The sequence below is a fragment of the Mauremys mutica genome, chromosome 16, assembly GCF_020497125.1.
Source record: "Mauremys mutica isolate MM-2020 ecotype Southern chromosome 16, ASM2049712v1, whole genome shotgun sequence".
In the NCBI taxonomy this organism is placed as follows: domain Eukaryota; kingdom Metazoa; phylum Chordata; order Testudines; family Geoemydidae; genus Mauremys; species Mauremys mutica.
The window spans coordinates 19,563,955-19,586,398 of record NC_059087.1 but is presented as its reverse complement, the minus strand read 5'-3'; the positions used below and the strand labels follow the sequence as shown (position 1 = coordinate 19,586,398).

The 22,444-nt window shown below is 50.8% G+C and overlaps 2 protein-coding genes and 2 gene segments (V, D, J or C); all 4 read left to right on the top strand.

Annotated features, from left to right (window-relative positions):
* The window catches only part of LOC123351200 (immunoglobulin lambda-1 light chain-like), a 624,702-nt gene that overhangs the window by 308,663 nt on the left and 293,595 nt on the right, over nucleotides 1-22,444 (top strand). The window lies entirely within an intron of this gene.
* LOC123351197 (immunoglobulin lambda-1 light chain-like) overlaps nucleotides 1-22,444 on the top strand; it is a 668,923-nt gene that overhangs the window by 359,731 nt on the left and 286,748 nt on the right. The window lies entirely within an intron of this gene.
* LOC123351198 overlaps nucleotides 1-22,444 on the top strand; it is a 576,764-nt gene that overhangs the window by 293,481 nt on the left and 260,839 nt on the right.
* LOC123351207 lies at nucleotides 3,062-3,514 on the top strand. The segment is given in 2 exon segments: nucleotides 3,062-3,107; nucleotides 3,216-3,514. Coding segments are annotated over 2 exon segments (345 nt in total).

Here is a 22,444-nt window from a genome sequence, read left to right as displayed (position 1 = left end):
TGACTACGTTGTGTCCTGGTACCAGCAGAAACCTGGGAATTCTCCACGATACCTGCTGTATTACTATTCAGAATCTGACAAGGGCCAGGGCTCTGGGGTCCCTGCTCGTTTCTCTGGCTCCAAAGACACATCCAGTAACACCGGCTATTTGACCATCTCCGGGGCCTTGGCAGAGGATGAGGCTGATTATCACTGTGCTGTGCGGAAGAGTGGCAGTGCTGTTCTACACAGTGACACAGACAGATGGGGAAGTGAGACAAAAACACCCTTCCCTCCTGGAGCTCCCCCAGCCTGGGCCTTGTGTGCAAAGTTCACCAGCTGCACAGTTTTGTCTCTGGCTGTAACAAATCACACAGCTGTTTATGAGCAGGAAATTCACAGCTATTCCCCGCTCCCTCCTCATTCTCCTTCTGCAGGATGGGGACTATCACCTTCTCCTCCCTAAGAGTCAGCATCCCCCTGCTATCAGAGTGGGGAGAAAAAGACAACACTTCTATCACAGTCGTAAGTGTCAGCACAATTTAATTCCTTCTCAGACCTTCCCCAAGGCCTCCAGCAAAGACAATGGAGTCAGGCCCTGAGATTTCTGATGCAGAAACACATCAGAGGCAGAGGGGTGGATGGGTATAGAGGGGAATGGGGCATGAGGCACCACAGATAAGGAAACCAAGGGCTATTCAGGAGGCATGACAGGCTGAGAGGGGTTGGCAGGGAAGATTTCTGAGCTCAGTTTTGGCTAATGTGAGCTTGACACCAGAGGAGTCATTGAAGGGCGGGATACCGAAGAGACCCATGCCAGATGGGAGAATGAGCAGCAGGAGACAGGGCTGGCGTGGAGAAGTGTCTGGGGAAGTTGTCAGCACAGAGGCGATACTGACCCCATGTGAGCAGAGTGAGATACTGAAGGATAAGGCTCAGAGAGAGAACAAGGAGGGAGCCCCGTGGGACTCCCACAGAGAAGGGGAATGGAGAAGGAGGAGGTGCTGATTACAGAGATGCTGATCGAGCAGCCAGGGAGGTAGGGGAAATCCAGCCCAATTACTCAGCACCCCAGGTGTCCGAGGGCCCATCATCCCCAGGCACCGCTCTCTGCACTGGTTTCCCATTGAACAGGAGCAAAATTCAACCTTTAACTTCCCATCTTCATTGCCCTTCATCAGAGTCACCATCTCGTGCGGTTTTATAGCGAGTCCAGTGCTTATTAGGGTTTTTGCTGAAAGCCCCAGATTCTGAAGTCCAGTGATTCCATGAGAACCTTGGCTTTCAGTGACTAGGTGACGATGTTTCTAGCCGTTGGATTGAAAACGTGACCCTAGCATGCCAGAAAGGCTCAAACACTCAAATTACACGTAAAATGGGGCCCCCCTGAGTAAATTTATTCATTTCATTATTTCCAGTGGCCTGACTCAGAATTTTTGAACCCTAGGAGCTGGGTGTTTGCTTCATGGCACTGGCCCATGTCACTTGGGGAGGCTGCCAGGAGCCTGCCTGCAGTACTAGCAGCTATGGGGAGCGAAGGGTTAAGAGACCCAGTGGAGCTGAGCAGTGCTCCACGACCCTGGGGCTACAACTCGCCATTTGGCCTCTGTGGGTCAGTTCCCCTCTGCTCCCAGCCTCCCCTGTCCCCAGCAGGCCCCACCTTCTTTCTAACTCCCCTCCCAGCTCGGCGTCCCTATGGGCTGTCTGGGGGAACAAGGCCGGCTGCAGCGTTTGGGTTCAGCAGGAATGGCTGGGCTAATGCAAAGGTCACTAAGAAGCAGAGCAACTTCTTGTGACTTTTTAAATTCTGCCAGGAGGCAAATCTGGGCTGGGGAATAGGAACCAAGGTCCCGAGCTGGCCTGGGGAGCTGGAATTAGAAAAGGAAACCTTGGTAAAACTGTCAGCTGGGGCAAGAGATCACTTCTGCAAGTGTAGCGCTGGCCAGTAGAGGGAGCCCTTCAGCTAGAACATGCCAAACAGGAGACACTGGGCACTGGTTGTAAGGAATCATTTGACCGCATGCTGCTGGGGAGGGATACCATGGGGGGCTACAACAATCATAACAGTGATGCTTTTTTCCTGACACCTCCCAGGTTCCCCCTTGTCCCTTCTTTCCTTGTGGGCAGAGAGGGGCAGGTGAAGCGGGTGGGAACTGGAGGAGAGCAGGTGCCGTCAGACATCACCATACGAGTAGCCCATAGGACATACACACTCTCCATGTGTCATTCCTCAGTCTCTCAGGAGGGTGTCTCAAGGGGACGCTTTCCGGTAATTGTCTGATGACATTTGCTCCCTGCTGGTACAGATTAAGCAGGTGCCCGTACATGAAACAGCACTGAGCAGAAACCTGTTCAAATTGAACACACACAAACTATCCCCTAAACTACCCCCCTTCCCCTCCGTGGCTCCAACTCTGCCCTAGGAGCTGATGATGCGAGCCCCAATCCGTGTGCAGGACGATCTCTTACTGACTGAGCCCTTTGCTTTCCCAGCTCCCATTCTGCTCTGAATTTACATCGCCAGGCACCAGACACCTCATCCACTTCTCCATTCCCAAAGCTTTACAAGAGGAGATTCCTACCAGAAACTGGGCAAAGCTTTGAAACTGCAGTGGCTGGTCCCCAGGAATTTAACCTTTCCCCAGGGCAGTGCCAATGCTGATACGACATGTCTAACCACAGTGTTTAATGATCCTTTTATGCTTTTGAGGTGCAAGCTCTGTATGCCTCAGCAGGGCAGCCTTGGCTCAGCAGTACCTGTTCTACATCTTTAAATATTTGAGTTTATACAGAAAGGGGCTGCTTCTCCTTTCACTTACTTCACTTTTACAACAAGGTAAAGTTCAGTGGAGTTACCTGGGATTTACATCAGTGTAGAGCAGAGGAAACTTGGTCCCAGAATCTTTCCTCCATGTCTCTGCCCTCTCGTAGTGGTGAATGAGGAGGCTTTTGTAGCTAGCAAGCAAGCAGCAGATTTGCATGAAGGGGCCGTTCTCCAGCTCTGGGGGTTTAAGAGAGAATCGGAGGGTCCCAGGCACAGACCCGTTTGCCTCAGGAAGCCGAGCGCGTCTGGATTCCCACCATGGCCTGGGCCCCTCTGCTCCTGGCGCTGCTCACTTACTGCTCAGGTGATACATGATGTTTGCTTTTCCCCCTGGCTGCCTGAAGATCATGTTAAGTGGGGATAAAGTCAATGCTGAGTCATTTTATTCAGGTGTTTTCTCCTCCTGTTGCAGGTTCTCTCGCCCAGTATGTGCTGACTCAGCCGCCTTCAGTGTCTGTGTCTCCAGGGCAAAAGGCTCAACTCACCTGCTCAGGGAACAACATTGGGAGCTACCATGTGCAGTGGTACCAACAGAAACCTGGCAGTGCCCCCCTACTGCTTATCTATCACAGTAGCAGCAGACCCTCCGGAATCCCTGCTCGATTCTCTGGGGCCAACTCCAGGAACACGGCCACGTTAACCATCACTGGAGTCCAGGCGCAGGATGAGGCTGATTATTACTGTCAGGTGTGGGACAGCGGCAGTGCTTAGTAGCACCGTGACACAAGCAGATGGGGAAGTGAGACACAAACCTGCCACAGAAGAACATTAGACTGTGTTTTTGTTCTTCCATTGTTCCCTCTCACCATTGTGGGGCTCAGCCAGAGGAGTGGGGTGGAAGTTTCATTTTTAAACAGGCCAGGATCTTCCCAGATAACTTTGGGTCAACACATGACACCTCGCTGTCCCCATAGACACCCCCACCTGATCACAGTGCAGGGGCCACATTCCCAGCTGGTGGAAATCAGCCTCCTCTGTTGCCTTCAGTGCCACTACACTGAGCTACACCCACTGATGGCCTGGTTCCGGGAGTTCATTGCATCCCCTGGGACGAGGGAGGATTCAGAGGCCAACAGTCTCGCCAGAAAGGGATCAGCAAAGCCCTTCGTGGCTGCTGGTTCTGTGTTATTCCTCTGATCTCTCCCTGTTGTGAATGACGGAGCTTCTCACCTGGCAGCACAGATTGGACGATGAGGCCCAACCTCAGTGTGACAGGGGTCGCTGGGGGGAGCCAGCTGTGATCACTCAGTTAGGGTGAACTGCAAAGAATGGGGCAGACAATCCCCCCAAAGCTGGTGGATATTCTCATACTTAGATTTACCAAACGAGCATAAAACTGCTTCTTTATTACCTTCCTAGTTCCTCAGAAGTCCAAATGGCACAGTTCCCTTAAAGTGATCCAGCCTCATGCCTCCATCCTAAGGCAAATATGATGAAGATTTCTGAAAGTCTTATTTCATCACATGAAAGAAAAGGTTCTACCAATCCCAAAAGATCGGACACATTATCTCCCAGGAAAATGAATGTTTCAGATTGTCATAGGTTTATTCCCCACTTTGAACTTTAGCGTTCACAAGATGGGGACCTGCATGGACTCCTCTAAACTAAAATCCTAGTTTAGATCTGGTTCTCGCTGCCACCAGTCAAGTTTTAAGTGTCTGACACACTCCCTGTTCCCCCAAAAGTTTCCCTGGGAACACAGATTCAAAGTTGAATCTCAACACAAAGGGAAACAAACCATTTCCCCCCTCCTTCTTCCCCCCTCCCCTTGTCCTTGGGAGAGAGACCTTGATTCAAACTCCTTGAATCAAACAAAGAGGGATTCACTTCCCCCCCCCCCCTTCCCCTGAAAATCCAAACAAGGGAAGAAATCAATCAAGTGCTAAAAAGAAAAGATTTTATTAAAGAAAGAAAAAAAAAGTACACTCTCTCTGTATTACCAGGATGCAAAAATACAGGGTCTAACTTATAAACCTGGAGAGGCTCTCCCCCCCCCCCCTTTCTCAGAATAATCAAAGTAACAGCAAACAGAAATAAAGATATTTCTCCAGCAAACACACAATTGCAAATGTAGAAATCAAATTATAAGACTAATTCACCTTTCTAATACTCACTATACTGGATAGTAGGAAATACTCCAGGAGAACTTGGAGACATGTCTGGCCTCTCTTAGATCCAAAGAGAGCACACAACTCAAACAAAGAACACAGACAAAGCCTTCCCTCCACAGGGATTTGAAATTATCCTGTCCCTTGATTGGTCCTCTGGTCAGGTGTTCATCAGGTTACTGAGCTTGTTAACCCTTTACAGGTAAAAGAGACTTTAACCCTTAACTATCTGTTTATGACACAGATCTTATCCAAATACACACCATAAGCAATTCTTATTAACTAAACTACAATTCATTAAAAAACAAAAGAGAGAGAGAATCATTAAAAGATCAATATCCATAGAGACATGAGTTCAATTGTTAAGGATCAGACTCATAGCAGCAATGGCGAGCTTCGTAGCTGCAGAGTTCTTTCAGAAATAGTCCATAGGTTATGGGCCGATGTTTATATTTCAGGGCGATGCAGTTAGAAATAGGATCTCAGTCTTTGTGGCTTAGGCTTCCCCTGCAGGAAACCTCAAGCAGATCTGAGATGAACAGGATCAGAATCCAGGGGTCTTTTCATACAGTGTTCTAGCATCCACTTGACCACACAGTCCTGGTTAAACAATAGGCTTTTGATGTAACCTTTTGCTTTCTAAACACTGCCAATAATTAGTTACACAAATTAACATAGGGCAATTTATCCATTAGGTAGTCTATTACAAACTTCAAGGAGAAATAGAGACAATGACATTATTTTACCCAAGATTCATCTAAATGTTACTATTCCCTTTTGATCTCTGAATGAATAGTTATAGTGAGAGGCAGGAACTGTCTGTTTACATGCAAGCCTGGAAGATACACACAAGTAGTAGTACGGCTAACAATATAGGTTTGCATTTCAAAGTTCTAGCCTACCTGAGGATAGAATGGCCCCTAATTACCATTTCTAACATAGGTCGGATTTGGGTTATGCAGCCTGCAAGATGTTTAACCCTTTCTGGCCATGACTTATATTTTGTGTAAGATTTGCTGCAATTATGTAGCAGTGGTAGCAATTATGATTTGCAAAATCATATTTTAATCAGACAACGTCACACTCAGCTTCCTACATTTGAAAACCTCCCTCTCCCTTGCAGGCTCATTCCCATCTCAGTGCCCAGAGTCCTTCCTCAGGAATGGCTGATCCCTCCAAGCCTGGGCTAGGCATAACCCTCTGTTCCATAAGAGCGAGAGAAATCCCCTCAGTCTCCTTCTGTGCAATAGCCGTTCCCGTGTAGGTCTGTGGTCACCTGAAGCATCCCCTAGACTCTTTCTCATGCATGTTGCTCAGCTGCCTGGTCACTGCCCCCATAAACATGTGACATAGGCGTGGGAACTAGGGGGGTGGGGGCTGCAGCACCCCCAGGCTTTATGCAGGGCTCCACTCCCGTGCCTGGGGCTCCACTGCCGACACCACGCCTCCCCCAGCTGTGGCCCCAGCTTCGGCCTCCTTACTCCTATCTGGGTTCCCCGCTCCCAGAGGTACTGCCCTGCTCCCAGCCCCAGCTCTGGGGGGGAGGGGCGTGCACAAGGGTGAGGAAGTTGGCTTTCAGCACCCCCATTATTAAAAGTATTCCAGCGCTACTGGCTGGGGAAGAACTGATCCCTCGGTTGCACACAGCTGAAGATAGGCCATTGTGGAGTGGCCGAGCTCCCGTTCCGAGGTGCTGTCTTGCACCTCTGTTGGAGGGGGCCGTAGCAATTTATACGGGCAGCTCCTGGATGACCCTGGCATCCAGCATTGGTCTCTTGCTTTTGAGAGTAGGAAGGTTCATTTCAAAGGAGGGGGATGGATATTTATTGACAGAGGCAAATGACAGCCCTGTTTTTATTGCATTGCGCCTTTTACTGTATATCAGAGAGGCCCCCTTCTCTGACTCTCACACTGGGAAGAGAGACAAAAACACCATTCCCTCCTCTCCCCCAGCCTCGGCCCTGTGAGAAAAGTTAACCAGTTGCCCAGTTTTGCCTCTGGTTGTGACAAATCACACAGCTCTTTATGACAAGGAAATTCAGTCCACAGAGGTATTTCTGACAGGTTTCAGAGTGGTAGCCGTAGAGGAGTAGTTGTGGCACCTTAGAGACTAACAAGGTATTTCTGGCTCCCTCCTCATTCTCCTTCTGCAGGATGGGGACAGTCACCTTCTTCTCCCTAAGAGTCAGCATCCTCTCTGCTATCAGAGTGGAGAGAAAAAGATAACAATCCTATCACAGCCATAAGTGTCAGCACAATGTAATTCAGATCTTCCCCAACATTCCAGCAAAGACAATGGAGTCAGGCCCTGAGATTTCTGATGCAGAAAGAAATCAGAGGCAGAGGAGTGGATGGGTATAGAGGGGAATGGGGCATCTGGCACCACAGATAAGGAAACCAAGGGCTATTCAAGCGGCATGAGAGGGGTTGGCAGGGCAGATTTCTGAGCTCAGTTTTGGCCAATGTGAGCTTGACACCAGAGGAACCATCAAAGGGCAGGATACCGGAGAGACGCGTGCCAGATGGGAGAAGGAGCAGCAGGAGACAGGGCCAGAGTGGAGAAGTGTGTTGGGGAGTCATCAGCACAGAGGTGAGACTGACCCCAGGTGAGCCCATGGAGATATTGAAGGATAAGGCTCAGAGAGCGAAAAGGAGAGGACAACAATGGAGCCCTGTGGGACTCCTACAGAGCAGGGGAGTGGGGAAGGAGGAGGAGCTGACAAAAGAGATGCTGATTGAGCAGCCAGGGAGGTAGGGGAAATCCAGCCCAATTACTGAGCACCCAGGTTTACAAAAGCCCATCATCCCCAGGCACCACTCTCTGCACTGGTTTCCCATTGAACCAGGGCCATATTCAGCCTTTAACTTCCCATCTTCATTGCCCTTCATCAGAGTCACCATCTCCTGAGGTTTTTATAGCGAGGCCAGTGCTCATTAGAGCTTTCGCTGAAAGTCCCAGGTTCTTAAGTCCAGTGATTGTATGAGCACCTCGGCTTTCAGTGACTAGGTAAGGAAGTTTCCAGCCCTTGGAACTGCAGAGAAGATATTGAAAAAGTGACCCTAGCATGCCTGAAAGGCTCAAACACTCAAACACACATAGATTGGTGCCCCCATGTGTAGATTTATTCATTTCATTATTTCCAGCAGTCTGACTCAGAATTTTTGAACCCTGGGAGCTGGCTGTTTGCTTCATGGCACGGGCCCAACTCACCTGCGGAGGCTGCCAGGAGCCTGCCTGCAGTACTAGCAGCCATGGGGAGCGAAGGGTTAAGGGACCCAGTGGAGCTGAGCAGTGCTCCATGACCCTGGGGCTACAACTCCCCATTTGGCCTCTGTGAGTCAGCTCCCCTCTGCTCCCAGCCTCCCCCGTCCCCAGCAGGCCCCACCTTCTTTCTAACTCCCCTCCCAGCTCGGCGTCCCTATGGGCTGTCTGGGGAAACAGGGCCGGCTGCAGCGTTTGGGGGTCAGCAGGAATGGCTGGGCTAATGCAAAGGTTACTAAGAAGCAGAGCAACTTCTCATGACTTGGCCAGGAGGCAAATCTGGGCAGGGGAATAGGAACCAAGGTCCCGAGCTGGCCTGGGGAGCTGGAATTAGAAAAGGAAACGTTGGTAAAACTGTCAGCTGGGGCAAGAGATCACTTCTGCAAGTGCAGCGGTGGCCAGTAGAGGGAGCTCTTCAGCTAGAACATGCCACACAGGGGACACTGGGCATTGGTTGTAATAAATCATTTGGGCACATGCTGCTGGGGAGGGATACTATGGGGGGCTACAACAATAATAACAGTGATGCTTTTTCCTTTTATTAAGATTTATTTCTTCAGTGGGATTTTCATTCCCAGCTCTCAGCACAAGGGGCGGCAGAGTCACCATCCAGTTCTCAGAATTCCATTTTCTGCCCAATAAAAACTGCTCATGAATAAACAGAAGCTCGTGTAGCCCAGCTGGGCAGCCTGGAGATGATGGAAATAAATCATCCCAGTGAGCAGAGAACAGCTCCTAGTAATGTACATTGCCAGACACAAACCCAGCTCCTCTAGTGTGGGCCCTTAGATGGGAGAATGGAACTTTGCAGAATCCCCCCATTTCCTCCTTAGCTCTGCCCTAGTTGGCTCCAGAAATGGTAAATCCTGGGCAAAGTGTATTTATTGCCCTCTCCTCCTTCCCAGAAACTGCTGAGTTGGTTTCTGATCAGTGTGAGTGATCCATGAACTCTCAGGCAAGCAGGGAAATGACAGGCAGAAAGGGGAAGGATTGGGAAAGTTGCAAATCACTGAAAACAAGAAGTTAGACTGGAAACTGTCACACAGCCTGAACTCCAGCAGCCTCCACTACAAGCGTTCAAATGAAACCTTGATCCTGGCAGACGGTCATTGCTGGAGTGGAGCTGGGCTAGGGACCTTATAGAGCAGGAGCTCCTCCCTAAGGAACGGTCTCTCCTCCCACGTGCCCGGCTCTCTGTGATCATAGGAGCCAATGAGATAAGAACAAACTAGAATAAAGGTGGAGCTTAGATGCTCCTACCACAGTAGGATCAATATAAGGGGCAGAGACTCTCAGGCCTTCCCAGTGGGTCAGTCTGCTTTCTCCTAAGGGCCCGAAATCTCCTCACCATGCTCTGGGCTCCCCTCATCGTCCTGCTGGGGATGTGGTGCACAGGTGAGAACAGGGGCAAGTGGATTAAATAAGTTGCTGCTGAAGCTAATGCACAACCAGATTCACTAGTGGCTGGACACGGACAGGGAGGGGTTGATAAATTTCCATCATATTTTCCAGGTTCCAGCTCACAACCTGTGGTGACTCAGCCACCCTCAGTGTCAGTGTCCCCAGGAAACACGGTGAAACTCTCCTGCACCATGAGCAGTGGGACCAGCATCAGTGACTACGTTGTGTACTGGTACCAGCAGAAACCTGGGAATTCTCCACGATACCTGCTGTATTACTATTCAGAATCTGACAAGGGCCAGGGCTCTGGGGTCCCTGCTCGCTTCTCTAGTTCCAAAGACACGTCCAGTAACGCCGGCTATCTGACCATCTCCGGGGCCCTGGCAGAGGATGAGGCTGATTATCACTGTGCTGTGCGGAAGAGTGGCAGTGCTATTCCACACAGTGACACAGACAGATGGGGAAGTGAGACAAAAACACCCTTCCCTCCTCTCCCCCAGCCTGGGCCTTGTGTGCAAAGTTCACCAGCTGCACAGTTTTGTCTCTGGTTGTGACAAATCACACAGCTGTTTATGAGCAGGAAATTCACAGCTATTTCCCACTCCCTCCTCATTCCCCTTCTGCAGGATGGGGACTATCACCTTCTTCTCCCTAAGAGTCAGCATCTCCTCTGCCATCAGAGTGGGGAGCACGAGACAACACTACAGAAGACACTGGGCATTGGTTGTAACGAATCATTTGGCCACATGAGGGGGCTACAATAATAGTAACAATGATGCTTTTTTCCTGCTACCTCCCAGGTTCTCCCTTTTCCCTTCTTTCCTTGTGGGCAGAGAGGGGCAGGTGAAGCGGGTGGGAACTGGAGGAGAGTAGGTGCCGTCAGACATCACCATACGAGGAGCCCATGGGATACATACACACTCTCTGCATGTCGTTCCTCAGTCTCTCAGGAGGGTGTCTCAAGGGGACGCTTTCTCCGTAATTCTGTGATGACATTTGCTCCCTGCTGATACAGACTAAGCAGGTGCCCGTCCATGAAACAGCACTGAGCAGAAACCTGTCCAAATTGAACACACACAAACTATCCCCTGAACTAACCCCCTTCCCCTCCGTGGCTCCAACTCTGCCCTAGGATCTGATGGGGCGAGCCCCTCGCAGTGTTCAGGAGAATGTCTTGCAGACCGAGCCCTTTGCTTTCCCAACTCCCATTCTGCTCTGCATTTACATCGCCACCACCAGACACCTCATCCTGTTACATTCCCAAAGCTTTACAAGAGGAGATTCCTCCCAGAAACTGAGCAAAGCTTTAAAACTGCAATGGATGGTCCCCAGGGCCGGCTTTAGGCCAATTCCACCAATTCCCCCGAATCAGGCCCCGCGCCCAGTGGCAGGGCCGCCGGGGGGGCAAATGGCTGAGAATCCCTTTCCTGGATAGAGGCTCCTTTTTAATTTTTACTCACCTGACGACACTTCGGGTCTTCAGCAGCACTTCGGCGGCGGGTCCTTCACTCGCTCCAGGTCTTCGGCAGCACTTCAGCGGCAGGTCCTTCAGTGCCGTGGAAGACCCGGAGCGAGTGAAGAACCCACCTCCGAAGACAAGGAGCGCCATCCGGTGAGTACAAGACCCACGTGGTTTTTTTGGGGTTTTTTTTGGTGTTTTTCTTTTTTTTTCAAGTCATCCGTGCTGGGGCCCTGTTAAAACTGTTCGAATCAGGCCATGCACTTGCTAAAGCCGGCCCTGCCAGGAATATAACCTTTCCCCAGGGCAGTGCCAATATTGGTACGATATGTCTAACCACAGTGTTTAATGATCCTTTTACACTTTTGAAGTGCATGCTCTGTAAGACTTAGCAGGGCAGCCTGAGCTCAACAATACCTGTTCTAAATCATTAAATATTTGAGTTTATACAGAAAGGGGCTGATTCTCTTTTCAGTTACTCCACTTTTACAACAAGGTAAAGTTCACTGGAGTTACCTGGGATTTACATCAATGTAGAGCAGAGAAGACTTGGTCCCAGAATCTTTCCCTGTGCTATGTCTCTGCCCCTCTTGTATGGGGGAATGAGGAGGCTTTAGTAGCTAGCAAGGAAGGAGCAGATTTGCATGAAGGGGCCGTTCTCCAGCTCTGGAGATTTAAGAGAGAATCGGAGGGTCCCAGCCAGAGACTCCTTTGCCTCAGGAAGCCGAGCTCGTCTGGATTCCCATCATGGCCTGGGCATCTCTGCTCCTCACGCTGCTCACTTACTGCTCAGGTCATACATGATGTTTGCTTTTCCCCCTTGGTTGCCTGTAGATCATGTTAGCTGGGGATAAAGTCAATGCTGAGTCATTTTATCCATGTGTTTTCTCCTCCTGTTGCAGGTTCTCTTGCCCAGATTGTGCTGACTCAGCCGCCTTCAGTGTCTGTGTCTCCAGGGCAAAATGCTCAACTCACCTGCTCAGGGAACAACATTGGTAGCAAGAAGGTGAACTGGTACCAACAGAAACCTGGCAGTGCGCTGCTATGTGTTATATATGAAAGTAGCAGCAGGCCCTCCGGAATCCCTGATCGATTCTCTGGTGCCAAATCCAGTAACACGGCCACGTTAACCATCACTGGAGTCCAGGCGCAGGACGAGGCTGATTATTACTGTCAGATGTGGGACAGTAGCGGCGCTGCTCACAGTGATACAGCCAGACTGGGAAGTGAGACACAAACCTCTTGTTATCAAAGAAAACATGTCCCCTGTCCTGTTCAGGGCTTCCTTCTGTGGAGGAGACGGGGTGTGAAGGGAAGATATTTCCTCTCAGTCACAATATTTCCAGCTGCATGTAGGCGACTGGTCACCTACTCACTGTCCTCACTGGGGATTTCACCGTACAAGAAGTTCTCATTGAGGGCTAGAGGAGTTGGAGCGATTTGTAAACAGGGGGAATTCACTTACACTTCTTAAACACTTAAAGCAATCAACTGTGCATCTCCCTCCATTGCTCCAGCCTCTCTCTGGTCTGACATAGCCAGTGGAGGATGAAGCTTGGGTTCTATGGCTCAAACCTACACTTCCAAGAATTAAAAATACTCTCCCTGCCCTCTGAGCTCCCACTCAGAACCAATATCGTCTCTAATTGGGAAACTTGAGCATGGAAGTAGGACAATGGAAGCTGCCCCCACACTCCACCCCCCCAGCGCCAAATCCTTTGGTGCCTTTGGCCTCTCACTCAGGAATGGTCAGAATCTCTCAATCTGCCCTGGCTGTAAAAGCTGGGTCAGCTCCAGAATTGCTGAGCTGGTTCTGTGACACCAGGGCGTTAGCAGAAGATACCAGAGGTCTCAGGGCAAGGTCGGGGGATCTCTGCACTGATCCCCAGCTCTTTGTGTCCCGCCTCGTGTTCAATGCAAGTAAATAAAGTGTTGGAGATGAGCCATGATTCTGTCAGCCAGTGTCACCCCCTGCTCACTGTTTGTGCTGCTCATAGCAGGCCCTTCCCTTCCCAGGGTTGAGGTGAGTTACGTGGGGCTGTGCTTGGTCACCCATTTTATAATCCAGGAACTTTAAAAATAAACAGAGGCTAAATATCCCAACTGGAGAGTCATATCCCTGTTTGATTTTCCAGCTGGTTCAATCTGGGTGCCTGGGCCCTCTCCCAGTGCCCAGTCTTCCATGGGACCCTGCGTGTGAGATCAGATCCATTGTGAGGAAGTCCTGAAAATCCGTGAATTCAGCAGGGAACTGGCTTTTGTCATGTGGCTTAAAGCTGAACTTCCTGTGTCAGGCACAGAACCTTCCAGAAGGCAGGGACTCTGAGTAGCATGGGACAGAGACGGGCTCTCCCTTCCCTTTTCTAATCAATGCTGGAAGATGTGTTTTGGTCTGTCTTGGTGCTGCTGAGACTCCGTGTGGGGTTTTTTTGCCTTTCGTGATGTTTCTAGCACATTCCAAGAGCAAGGAGCCAGGAGAATTCCTGAGGAGAAGCCTCCTCAGACTCTGATGCGTCTCACTGGTCTTTAGCAATAAACAATGACAATAACACTTTGTTCTTCAGTGGGATTTTCATTCCTAGCTCTCAGCACAAGGGGTGGCAGAGTCGCCGCCCACTTCTCTGAATTCCATTTTCTGCCCAATTAAAACTGCTCATGAATAAACAGAAGTGTGTATAGCCCAGCTGGGCAGCCTGGAGATGATGGAAATAAATCATCCCAGTGAGCAGAGAACAGCTCCTAATAATGTACATTGCCAGACACAAACCCAGCTCCTCTAGTGTGGGCCCTTAGATGGGAGAATGGAACTTTGCAGAATCCCCCCATTTCCTCCTTAGCTCTGCCCTAGTTGGCTCCAGAAATGGTAAATTCTGGGCAAAGTGTATTTATTGCCCTCTCCTCCTTCTCAGAAACTGCTGAGTTGTTTTCTGATCAGCGTGAGAGATCAATGAACCCTCAAGCAAAGGACAGGCCGAAAGGGGAAGCATTGGGAAAGTTACAAATCACTGAAAACGAGGGATTAGACTGGAAACTGTCACACAGCCTGAACTCCAGCAGCCTCCACTGCGAGCGTTGAAATGAAACCTTGATCCTGGCAGACGGTCATTGCTGGAGTGGAGCTAAGTTAGGGACCTTATACAGCAGGAGCTCCTCCTTAAGGGATGGTCTCTCCTCCCACGTGCCCGGCTCTGTGATCATAGGAGCCAATGAGATAAGAACAAACTAGAATAAAGGTGGAGCTTAGATGCTGCTTACCACAGTAGGATGAATATAAGGGGCAGTGACTGTCAGGCCTTCCCAGTGGATCTGGCTGTTTTCTCCTAAGGGCCCGAAATCTCCTCACCATGCTCTGGGCTCCCCTCATCGTCCTGCTGGGGACGTGGTGCACAGGTGAGAACAGGGGCAGTGGGTTAAATAAGTTGCTTCTGAATCGAATGCACAACCAGATTCACTAGTGGCTGAGGATGGACAGGGAGGGTTTGACAGATTTCTAACATTTTTCCCAGGTTCCAGCTCGCAGCCTGTGGTGACTCAGCTGCCCTCATTGTCAGTGTCCCCAGGAAACATGGTGAAACTCTTTTGCACCATGAGCAGTGGGACCAGCATCAGTGGCTACTATCTGTACTGGTACCAACAGAAACCTGGGAATTCTCCACGATACCTGCTGGCATACTATTCAGATTCCAGCAAGCACCAGGTCTCGGGGGTCCCTGCTCGCTTCTCTGGTTCCAAAGACACGTCCAGTAACACCGGCTATTTGACCATCTCCGGGGCCCTGGCAGAGGATGAGGCTGTTTATTACTGTGCTGCGTGGAGTGGGAGTAGCAGTGCTCCTCCACACAGTGACACAGACAGATGGGGAAGTGGGACAAAAACACCCTTCCCTTCTCTCCCCCGGCCTGGGCCTTGTGTATAAATCTCACCAGTTGCGCAGTTTTGTCCCAACTTTAGCGGGTCAGTCCCAATTTTTGGGTCTTATACTGTCTCCTATTACCCCCAACCCTGTCCCGATTTTTCACACTTGCTGTCTGGTCACCCTAGTGACAAATCACACAGCAGTTTGTGACAAGGAATTTCAGTCCACAAAGCTATTTCCGGCTCCCTCCTCATTCTCCTTCTGCAGGATGGGGACTATCACCTTCTTCTCCCTACAATCAGTATCCCCTCTGCTATCAGAGTGGGGAGCGAGAGACAACATTCCTATCACAGCCGTAAGTGTCAGCACAATTTAATTCAGATCTTCCCCAAAGACTCCAGCAAACACAGTGCAGTCAGACCCTGAGATTTCTGATGCAGAAAAACATCAGAGGCAGAGGGTTGGATGGGTATAGTGGGGAATGGGGCATCAGCACAAAGATAAGGAAACCAAGGGCTATTCAGGCGGCATGGCTGGCTGAGCGAGGTTGGCAGGGAAGATTTCTGAGCTCAGTTTTGGCCAATGTGAGCTTGACACCAGAGGAGTCATCAAAGGGTGCGACACTGGAGAGACCAGGCCAGATGGGAGAATGAGCAGCAGGAGACAGGGCTGGAGTGGAGAAGTGGCTGGGGGAGCTGTTAGCACAGAGGTGATAATGACCCCATGTGAGCAGAGGGAGATACTGAAGGATAAGGCTCAGAGAGAGAGAAAAGTCGAGAACAAGGAGGGAGCCCCGTGGGACTCCCACAGAGAAGGGGAATGGAGAAGGAGGAGGTGCTGATAAAAGAGATGCTGATTGAGCAGCCAGGGAGGTAGGGGAAATCCAGCCCAATTACTCAGCACCCCAGGTATCCGACAGCCCGTCATTCCCAGCCATTGCTCTCTGCACTGGTTTCCCATTGAACAGGGGCCAAATTCTACCTTTAAGTTCCCATCTTCATGTCCTTCATCACAACCACCATCTCTTGTAGTTTTATAGCGAGTCCAGCGCTCATTAGGGTTTTTGCTGGAAGCCCCAGATTCTGGAGTCCAGTGATTCCATGAGAACCTTGGTTTTCAGTGACTAGGTGAGGACGTTTCTAGCCATTGGATTGAAAACATGACCCTAGCATGCCCGAAAGGCTCAAACACTCAAACACACATAGAATGGGCCCCCCCTGTGAAGATTTATTCATTTCATTATTTCCAGTGGCCTGACTCATCATGTCAGAACCCTTCATGGCACTGGCCCAAGTCACCAGCAGAGGCTGCCAGGAGCCTGCCTGCAGTACTAGCAGCCAGGGGAGCAAAGGGTTAAGGGACCCAGTGGGCTGAGCAGTGCTCCACGACCCTGCGGCTACAACTCCCCATTTGGCCTCTGTGGGTCAGCTCCCCTCTGCTCCCAGCCTCCCCTGTCCCCAGCAGGCCCCACCTTCTTTCTAACTCCCCTCCCAGCTCCCCATGCCTATGGGGCTGCCTGACGTGCACAGGGCCGGCTGCAGCGTTTGGGGTCAGCAGCAATGGCTGGGCTAATGCAAAGGTCACTAAGAAGCAGAGCAACTTCTCGTGAATTTAAAAATTCAGCCAGGAGGCAAATCTGGGCTGGGGAATAGGAACCAAGGTCCCGAGCTGGCCTGGGGAGCTGGAATTAGAAAAGGAAATGGTGGTAAAACTGTCAGCTGGGGCAAGAGATCACTTCTGCAAGTGTAGCGCTGGCCAGTAGAGGGAGCCCTTCAGCTACAACGTACCAAGCAGGAGACACTGGGCAATGGGTGTAATGAATCATTTGGCCACATGCTGCTGGGGAGGGATACTATGGGGGGCTCCAACGATCCCCTGAACTACCCCCCTTCCTCTCCGTGGCTCAGACTCCGCTCTAGGATCTGATGGTGTGAGCCCCTCTCCGTGTGCAGGACGATCTCTTACCGACTGAGCCCTTTGCTTCCCCAAGTCCTATTCTGCTCTGCATTTACATTGCCAGCCACCAGACACCTCATCCACCTTTCCATTCCCAAAGCTTTACAAGAGGAGATTCCTACCAGAAACTGAGCAAAGCTTTGAAACTGCAGTGGATGTTCCCCAGAAACTTAACCTTTTCCCAGGGCAGTGCCCACGCTGGTACGATATGTCTAACCACAGCGTTTAATGATCCTTTAATCTTTTGAGGTGCAAGCTCTGTATGCCTCAGCAGGGCAGCCTGGGCTCAACAATACCTGTTCTACATCATTAAATATTTGAGTTTATAGAGAAAGGGGCTAATTCTCCTTTCACTTACTCCACTCTTACAACAAGGTAAAGTTCAGTGGAGTTACCTGGGATTTACACCAGTGTAGAGCAGAGGAAACTTGGTCCCAGAATCTTTCCCCTGCCCTGTGTCTCTGCCCCGCTCGTATGGGGGAATGAGGAGGCTTTAGTAGCTAGCAAGAAAGGAGCAGTTTTGCATGAAGGGGCCGTTCTCCAGCACTGGGGGTTTAAGAGAGAATCAGAGGGTCCCAGCCACAGACCCGTTTGCCTCAGGAAGCCGAGCTCGTCTGGATTCCCACCATGGCCTGGGCCCCTCTGCTCCTCGTGCTGCTCACTTACTGCTCAGGTGCTACATGATTTTTGCTTTTCCCTGTTGCTGCCTGCAGATCATGTTAACTGGGGATAAAGTCAATGCTGAGTCATTTTATTCAGGTGTTTTCTCCTCCTGTTGCAGGTTCTGTCACTCAGTATGTGCTGACTCAGCCACCTTCAGTGTCTGTGTCTCCAGGGCAAAATGCTCAACTCACCTGCTCAGGGAACAACATTGGGAGCAAGTACGTGAAATGATACCAACAGAAACCTGGCAGTGCCCCACTACGTGTTATATATCATAGTAGCAGCAGACCCTCTGGAATCCCTGATCGATTCTCTGGGGCCAACTCCGGGAACACGGCCACGTTAACCATCACTGGAGTCCAGGCACAGGACGAGGCTGATTATTACTGTCAGGTGTGGGACAGCAGCAGTGCTCAGAATCACAGTGAGATGGAGAGGAGACGGGGTGTGAAGGGTGACGCATTGTTACGTGCAGTGTTGGTGTAGCTGTGTCAGTCCCAAGATAATAGAGACAAGGTGAGTGAGGTAATATCTCTTATATTCCCTCACCCACCTTGGACAATGTTCATAAGTTGCGTCATTAGGCTGGTTCTCGCTGTTTGTGACAGTGTGCTGTTTGTGTTATCAATGTGTAGCTCCCTCCGTGGTCCGTTCCAGGCATGCCCAGGAAGGCCTCAGGCCTCCAGCCATCACCTGTCGCCGAGCAGGGACACATGTCCCGTTCCCTTTTGACTGGGGGGTTTAAGGGTGCACAGCCCCCTCCCATACACGGTGATATCCCCAGCAAGCCAGTCTGCCTAACAGCCGGCGCCTGTGCCCTGCGTTTTCTCCGGGTGCTATGACAGGTGACATTTACCAGTAGCCCAAACAGCTCTTTCTAATCACTCATATTTAGTCATAGCCCACAAGCATCACAGAGAAAACATACAATAATAAGCAGATTTAAACACACACTAAACATACCAGGAATCACCCGTCAGTGCAGGGATAGTCAATAGATGGACTGTGGGCCACAGCTGGAGTGCCTGATGCTTTTGAACAGACTCTGAAATCTTTTGATTTACTTATTATTATAATTATTGTTATTTTTTATTATTTTCTCTGGAGTCTGGACCTTGAATATACCTTGACTAAGACATTTGGACCTTGACAAAAAAAGTTGACTCCCCCTGCGTCAGTGTTACGGGGCCCTAGTAGGCTGAAGTCTTTCCAACTGTAGGTGAAGGTTGGGGTTCCCATAGCACCCAGGGTCTGTCCATTTGTTGAATGAAAAAGAAGAGCCTGTGTCAGTTCATGCTCATCCTTTGATAACAAACGCCCTTTCTTTGCTTCCCGCTCTGTGGAAAACCCAGCCTGACCCCGTATTTGCAAACCACCCCTGGTGGTTGGGGGGGCTGCTCTGGAGTTGTTTGCAGTGCTAGGGGTAAGCATCCCCCAGAGCTTTTAGTCTGTGGTAACCCTCCCCCCCGGAGCCCACCGCAATTGGACAGACACCATTCATGCGTTTGACACACTGGACCCCGAAGACACTGCATGGCGTTATAATATAGGTCCAAATTAACTTTTGGCTGGCAAGGGAAGACGTGGTAGTAGGGACTGTGCCTTTAACGTATGGGGTGAGTTTGGCAGGCAGAGTCTGGTCAGTGCTGTGGGAAGCTCGTGGTGTGATGCGCAGCCTGTTGGAAGCAGACAGGGAATAGAGCAGAGCATGTGCAGCACCTTGCACCCTGGGTGACCCGTGAACACCATGCTGGTTAGGGTAAGAGCTCACTGCAGATATAACTATACCCAGTAGGGGGGGCTCATCGTCTGTAATGTGCCAAAGCCGAGAGACTGGCCAGTGCCCGTTGTAATGCACCTGTAGCTACAAGCTGCAGGAAACATGTGGGTGGTGGGGCATCCTGGGCTCTGTTATGCACTAGGCACTCGCACAGTTATTCCATCCGAGATTACCCCAAACAACAGCAACAATCATTATTAGCATCATCTCTTTCAGGGTCTCTGATTCCTCCCAATTCCTGGGTTTCTTACAGTGTAGAGGGAAGGAAGGTTGTGAACAGGAGGAAAGGAAGTGCCGTCAGACACTGATCATGTCCAAGCCTGTGGGAAACATGTACACACAATAACCTCTGCACCAGGTATCCCCGTGAGCTGAGCCCTGGGAAGCAGCTCTCGGGAGCACACTTCCTGGTAGTTCTGCGAGGACCTTTTCCCCTTTGTCTTACACTTGGATTGTGAGCTCTTTGAGACACAGCCCGTCTCTTTGGTCTGCGTTCGTACAGCGCCTTGCACAATGGGGTCCTGGGCCGTGGCTGGGGTGCCCAGACCAACCGTGATCCAAACAATAAATAATAATGCTAGATGCTAACCAGGTGTCTTCTTCCCTTGTCCAAACCGAACCCCATGAGAGTTTCCCCCTGGAATACAGCTCTTCCCTTCCCCTGCTGGGCTGGGGTCTGACAGGGCCAGTCCCCTTTCAGTTAACACCCAGAGTACTGGCTCCTCCCCTACAGTCCTGTGCCATTGGCCCAGGGATTCCTACTGGGAACACTGCTGATGGCTTTGAAAGCTGCACTAGCTGATCACTAGGAATAGACCCATCCCCCCTTGGTCAGCACCCATGTGGGGTACGTTTCTAACCATAATGTAGGTACTGGTCCTTTGATGCCTGTCGGGGCAGACTCAGGGAGGTTCAATGGGATCAGTGGGACGTCCTGGGCTCTGGGATTTTTCTTTCTTTGTTTTCTCCGTGTAAATGGAAAAGTAGCCATGTTGTACTTCATTGAATATGGGGGTTTATATGGAGGGGCCTGAGTCTTCCCTCAGCTGTGCCAATTTCTCTCCATTATCTTCAGTGACTTTAATGAGTGTCATTAGGAGGAAAATCAGGCCTGAATCTCCAATCCCTGTGTCCCTCTCATATGAGCGAGGGAGGTGCCAGCAGCAGCCAGTGAGCAAGGGGCTGATTTGCATGAATAGGCCGTTCTGCAGCACTGGGGGTTTAAGAGAGAATCAGAGGGTCCCAGCCACAGACCCGTTTGCCTCAGGAAGCCGAGCTCGTCTGGATTCCCACCATGGCCTGGGCCCCTCTGCTCCTCGCGCTGCTCACTTACTGCTCAGGTGCTGCGACGGGGAGGGTTTCACTCAGGGTATTAACTGAAAGGGGGCTGCATGTTTATAGTCATGTCTCTCACTCGTGCCATTAACTACCTGCAAATGTCATATTTCAACAATTAGCACTTATTGATCCTGTTCCCCTGTTTTCTCAGGTTCTCTGGCCCAGTACGTGCTGACTCAGCCACCTTCAGCGTCTGTGTCTCCAGGGCAAAATGCTCAACTCACCTGCTCAGGGAACAACATCGGTAGCAAGGATGTGCAGTGGTACCAACAGAAACCTGGCAGCGCCCCACTACTTGTTATATATGATAGTAGCAGCAGACCCTCCGGAATCCCCGATCGATTCTCTGGGGCCAACTCCGGGAACACGGCCACGTTAACCATCACTGGAGTCCAGGCGCAGGACGAGGCTGATTATTACTGTCAGGTGTGGGACAGCAGCAGTGCTCAGCCTCACAGTGACACAGTCAGACGGGGAAGTGAGACACAAACCTGCCACAAGGGAACATTAGACTGTGTTTTTGTTCTTCCATTGTTCCCTCTCACCATTGTGAGCCTCATTTAGAGAAGTTGGGTAAAATTTTCATTTTTAAACAGGCCAGGATCTTCCCAGCCAACTTTGGATCAACACATGACACCTCGTTGTCCCCATAGACACCCCCACCTGATCACAGTGCAGGGGCCACATTCCCAGCTGGTGGAAATCAGCCTCCTCTGTTGCCTTCAGTGCCACTACACTGAGCTACACCCACTGATGGCCTGGTTCCGGGAGTTCATTGCATCCCCTGGGACGAGGGAGGATTCAGAGGCCAACAGTCTCCCCAGAAAGGGATCAGCAAAGCCCTTCGTGGCTGCTGGTTCTGTGTTATTCCTCCGATCTCTCCCTGTTGTGAATGACGGAGCTTCTCACCTGGCAGCACAGACTGGACGATGAGTTCCAACCTCAGCTTCCTTAATGTGATACCCCCCAACCCCTCATTCTCATCTCAGTGCCCAGAGTCCTGCTGTGTTTCTTTTTTTTAAGCTCAGGAATGTCTGTTTCCTCCAAGCCGCAGGTTGAACCAACGTGAACTCATCATCAGGTTTGTTCAACACTGAAAAGAATAAATTGTGCCCTGCCCTGCTGCCCGGCTCCTTGCTATTGCTCCAACTAATCTCCTGATGTGAAATCGCCGGTGGATGGTGCAGTGTCTGAGCTGAGCCCATGACAAGGCTGGAGTCTATATCCCAACCTGGCACTTCTGGAAACAGAAAAACTCACCTTCCCCTGGGAGAAACCCGGCTAGTCCCTCCCAGGGGATAAACTTCCCCGAGGAAGCAGGACAGGGGAATGAGCTCCCCACCCCACCCACGCTTGGAACCGTTTGTGCCTTTTTCCTTCCTCCGCCAGAGTTTTCCACCACAGCATTGCAGCGCTGCCCAGTGGCTTCTGGGGAGGGAAGCACCAGCCCCTGCTAAGGCCACGGGATGTGGCCCTGCAAGCACCAGTACAACCCAGTTTCTCCCTCCAAACCACTGGCCTGTTGCCATGAGAACAGCACCACACGGCCCGGCGGCAGGAGCAGAAATGGCCAAGAGTCGCTGGGAGATTTATTCCTCGTGGAATTCGGCGCCAATCCTTCCAGCCGCACTGACTCCACAGTGGTTTAAAGCTGAAGTGGGTGGCTGTATGCAAATTAGATCATTCCATAGTTTGCATTAAAGCCTCACATGGAGCTGTCCACCCCTTGGCAGCTCTGCTGGTCGGAGTTTCTTCTACCCAGGCAGTTGTTCACCCAGGAACGGACGCCATGGGCGGTTCTACTGAATGGGGAGAACA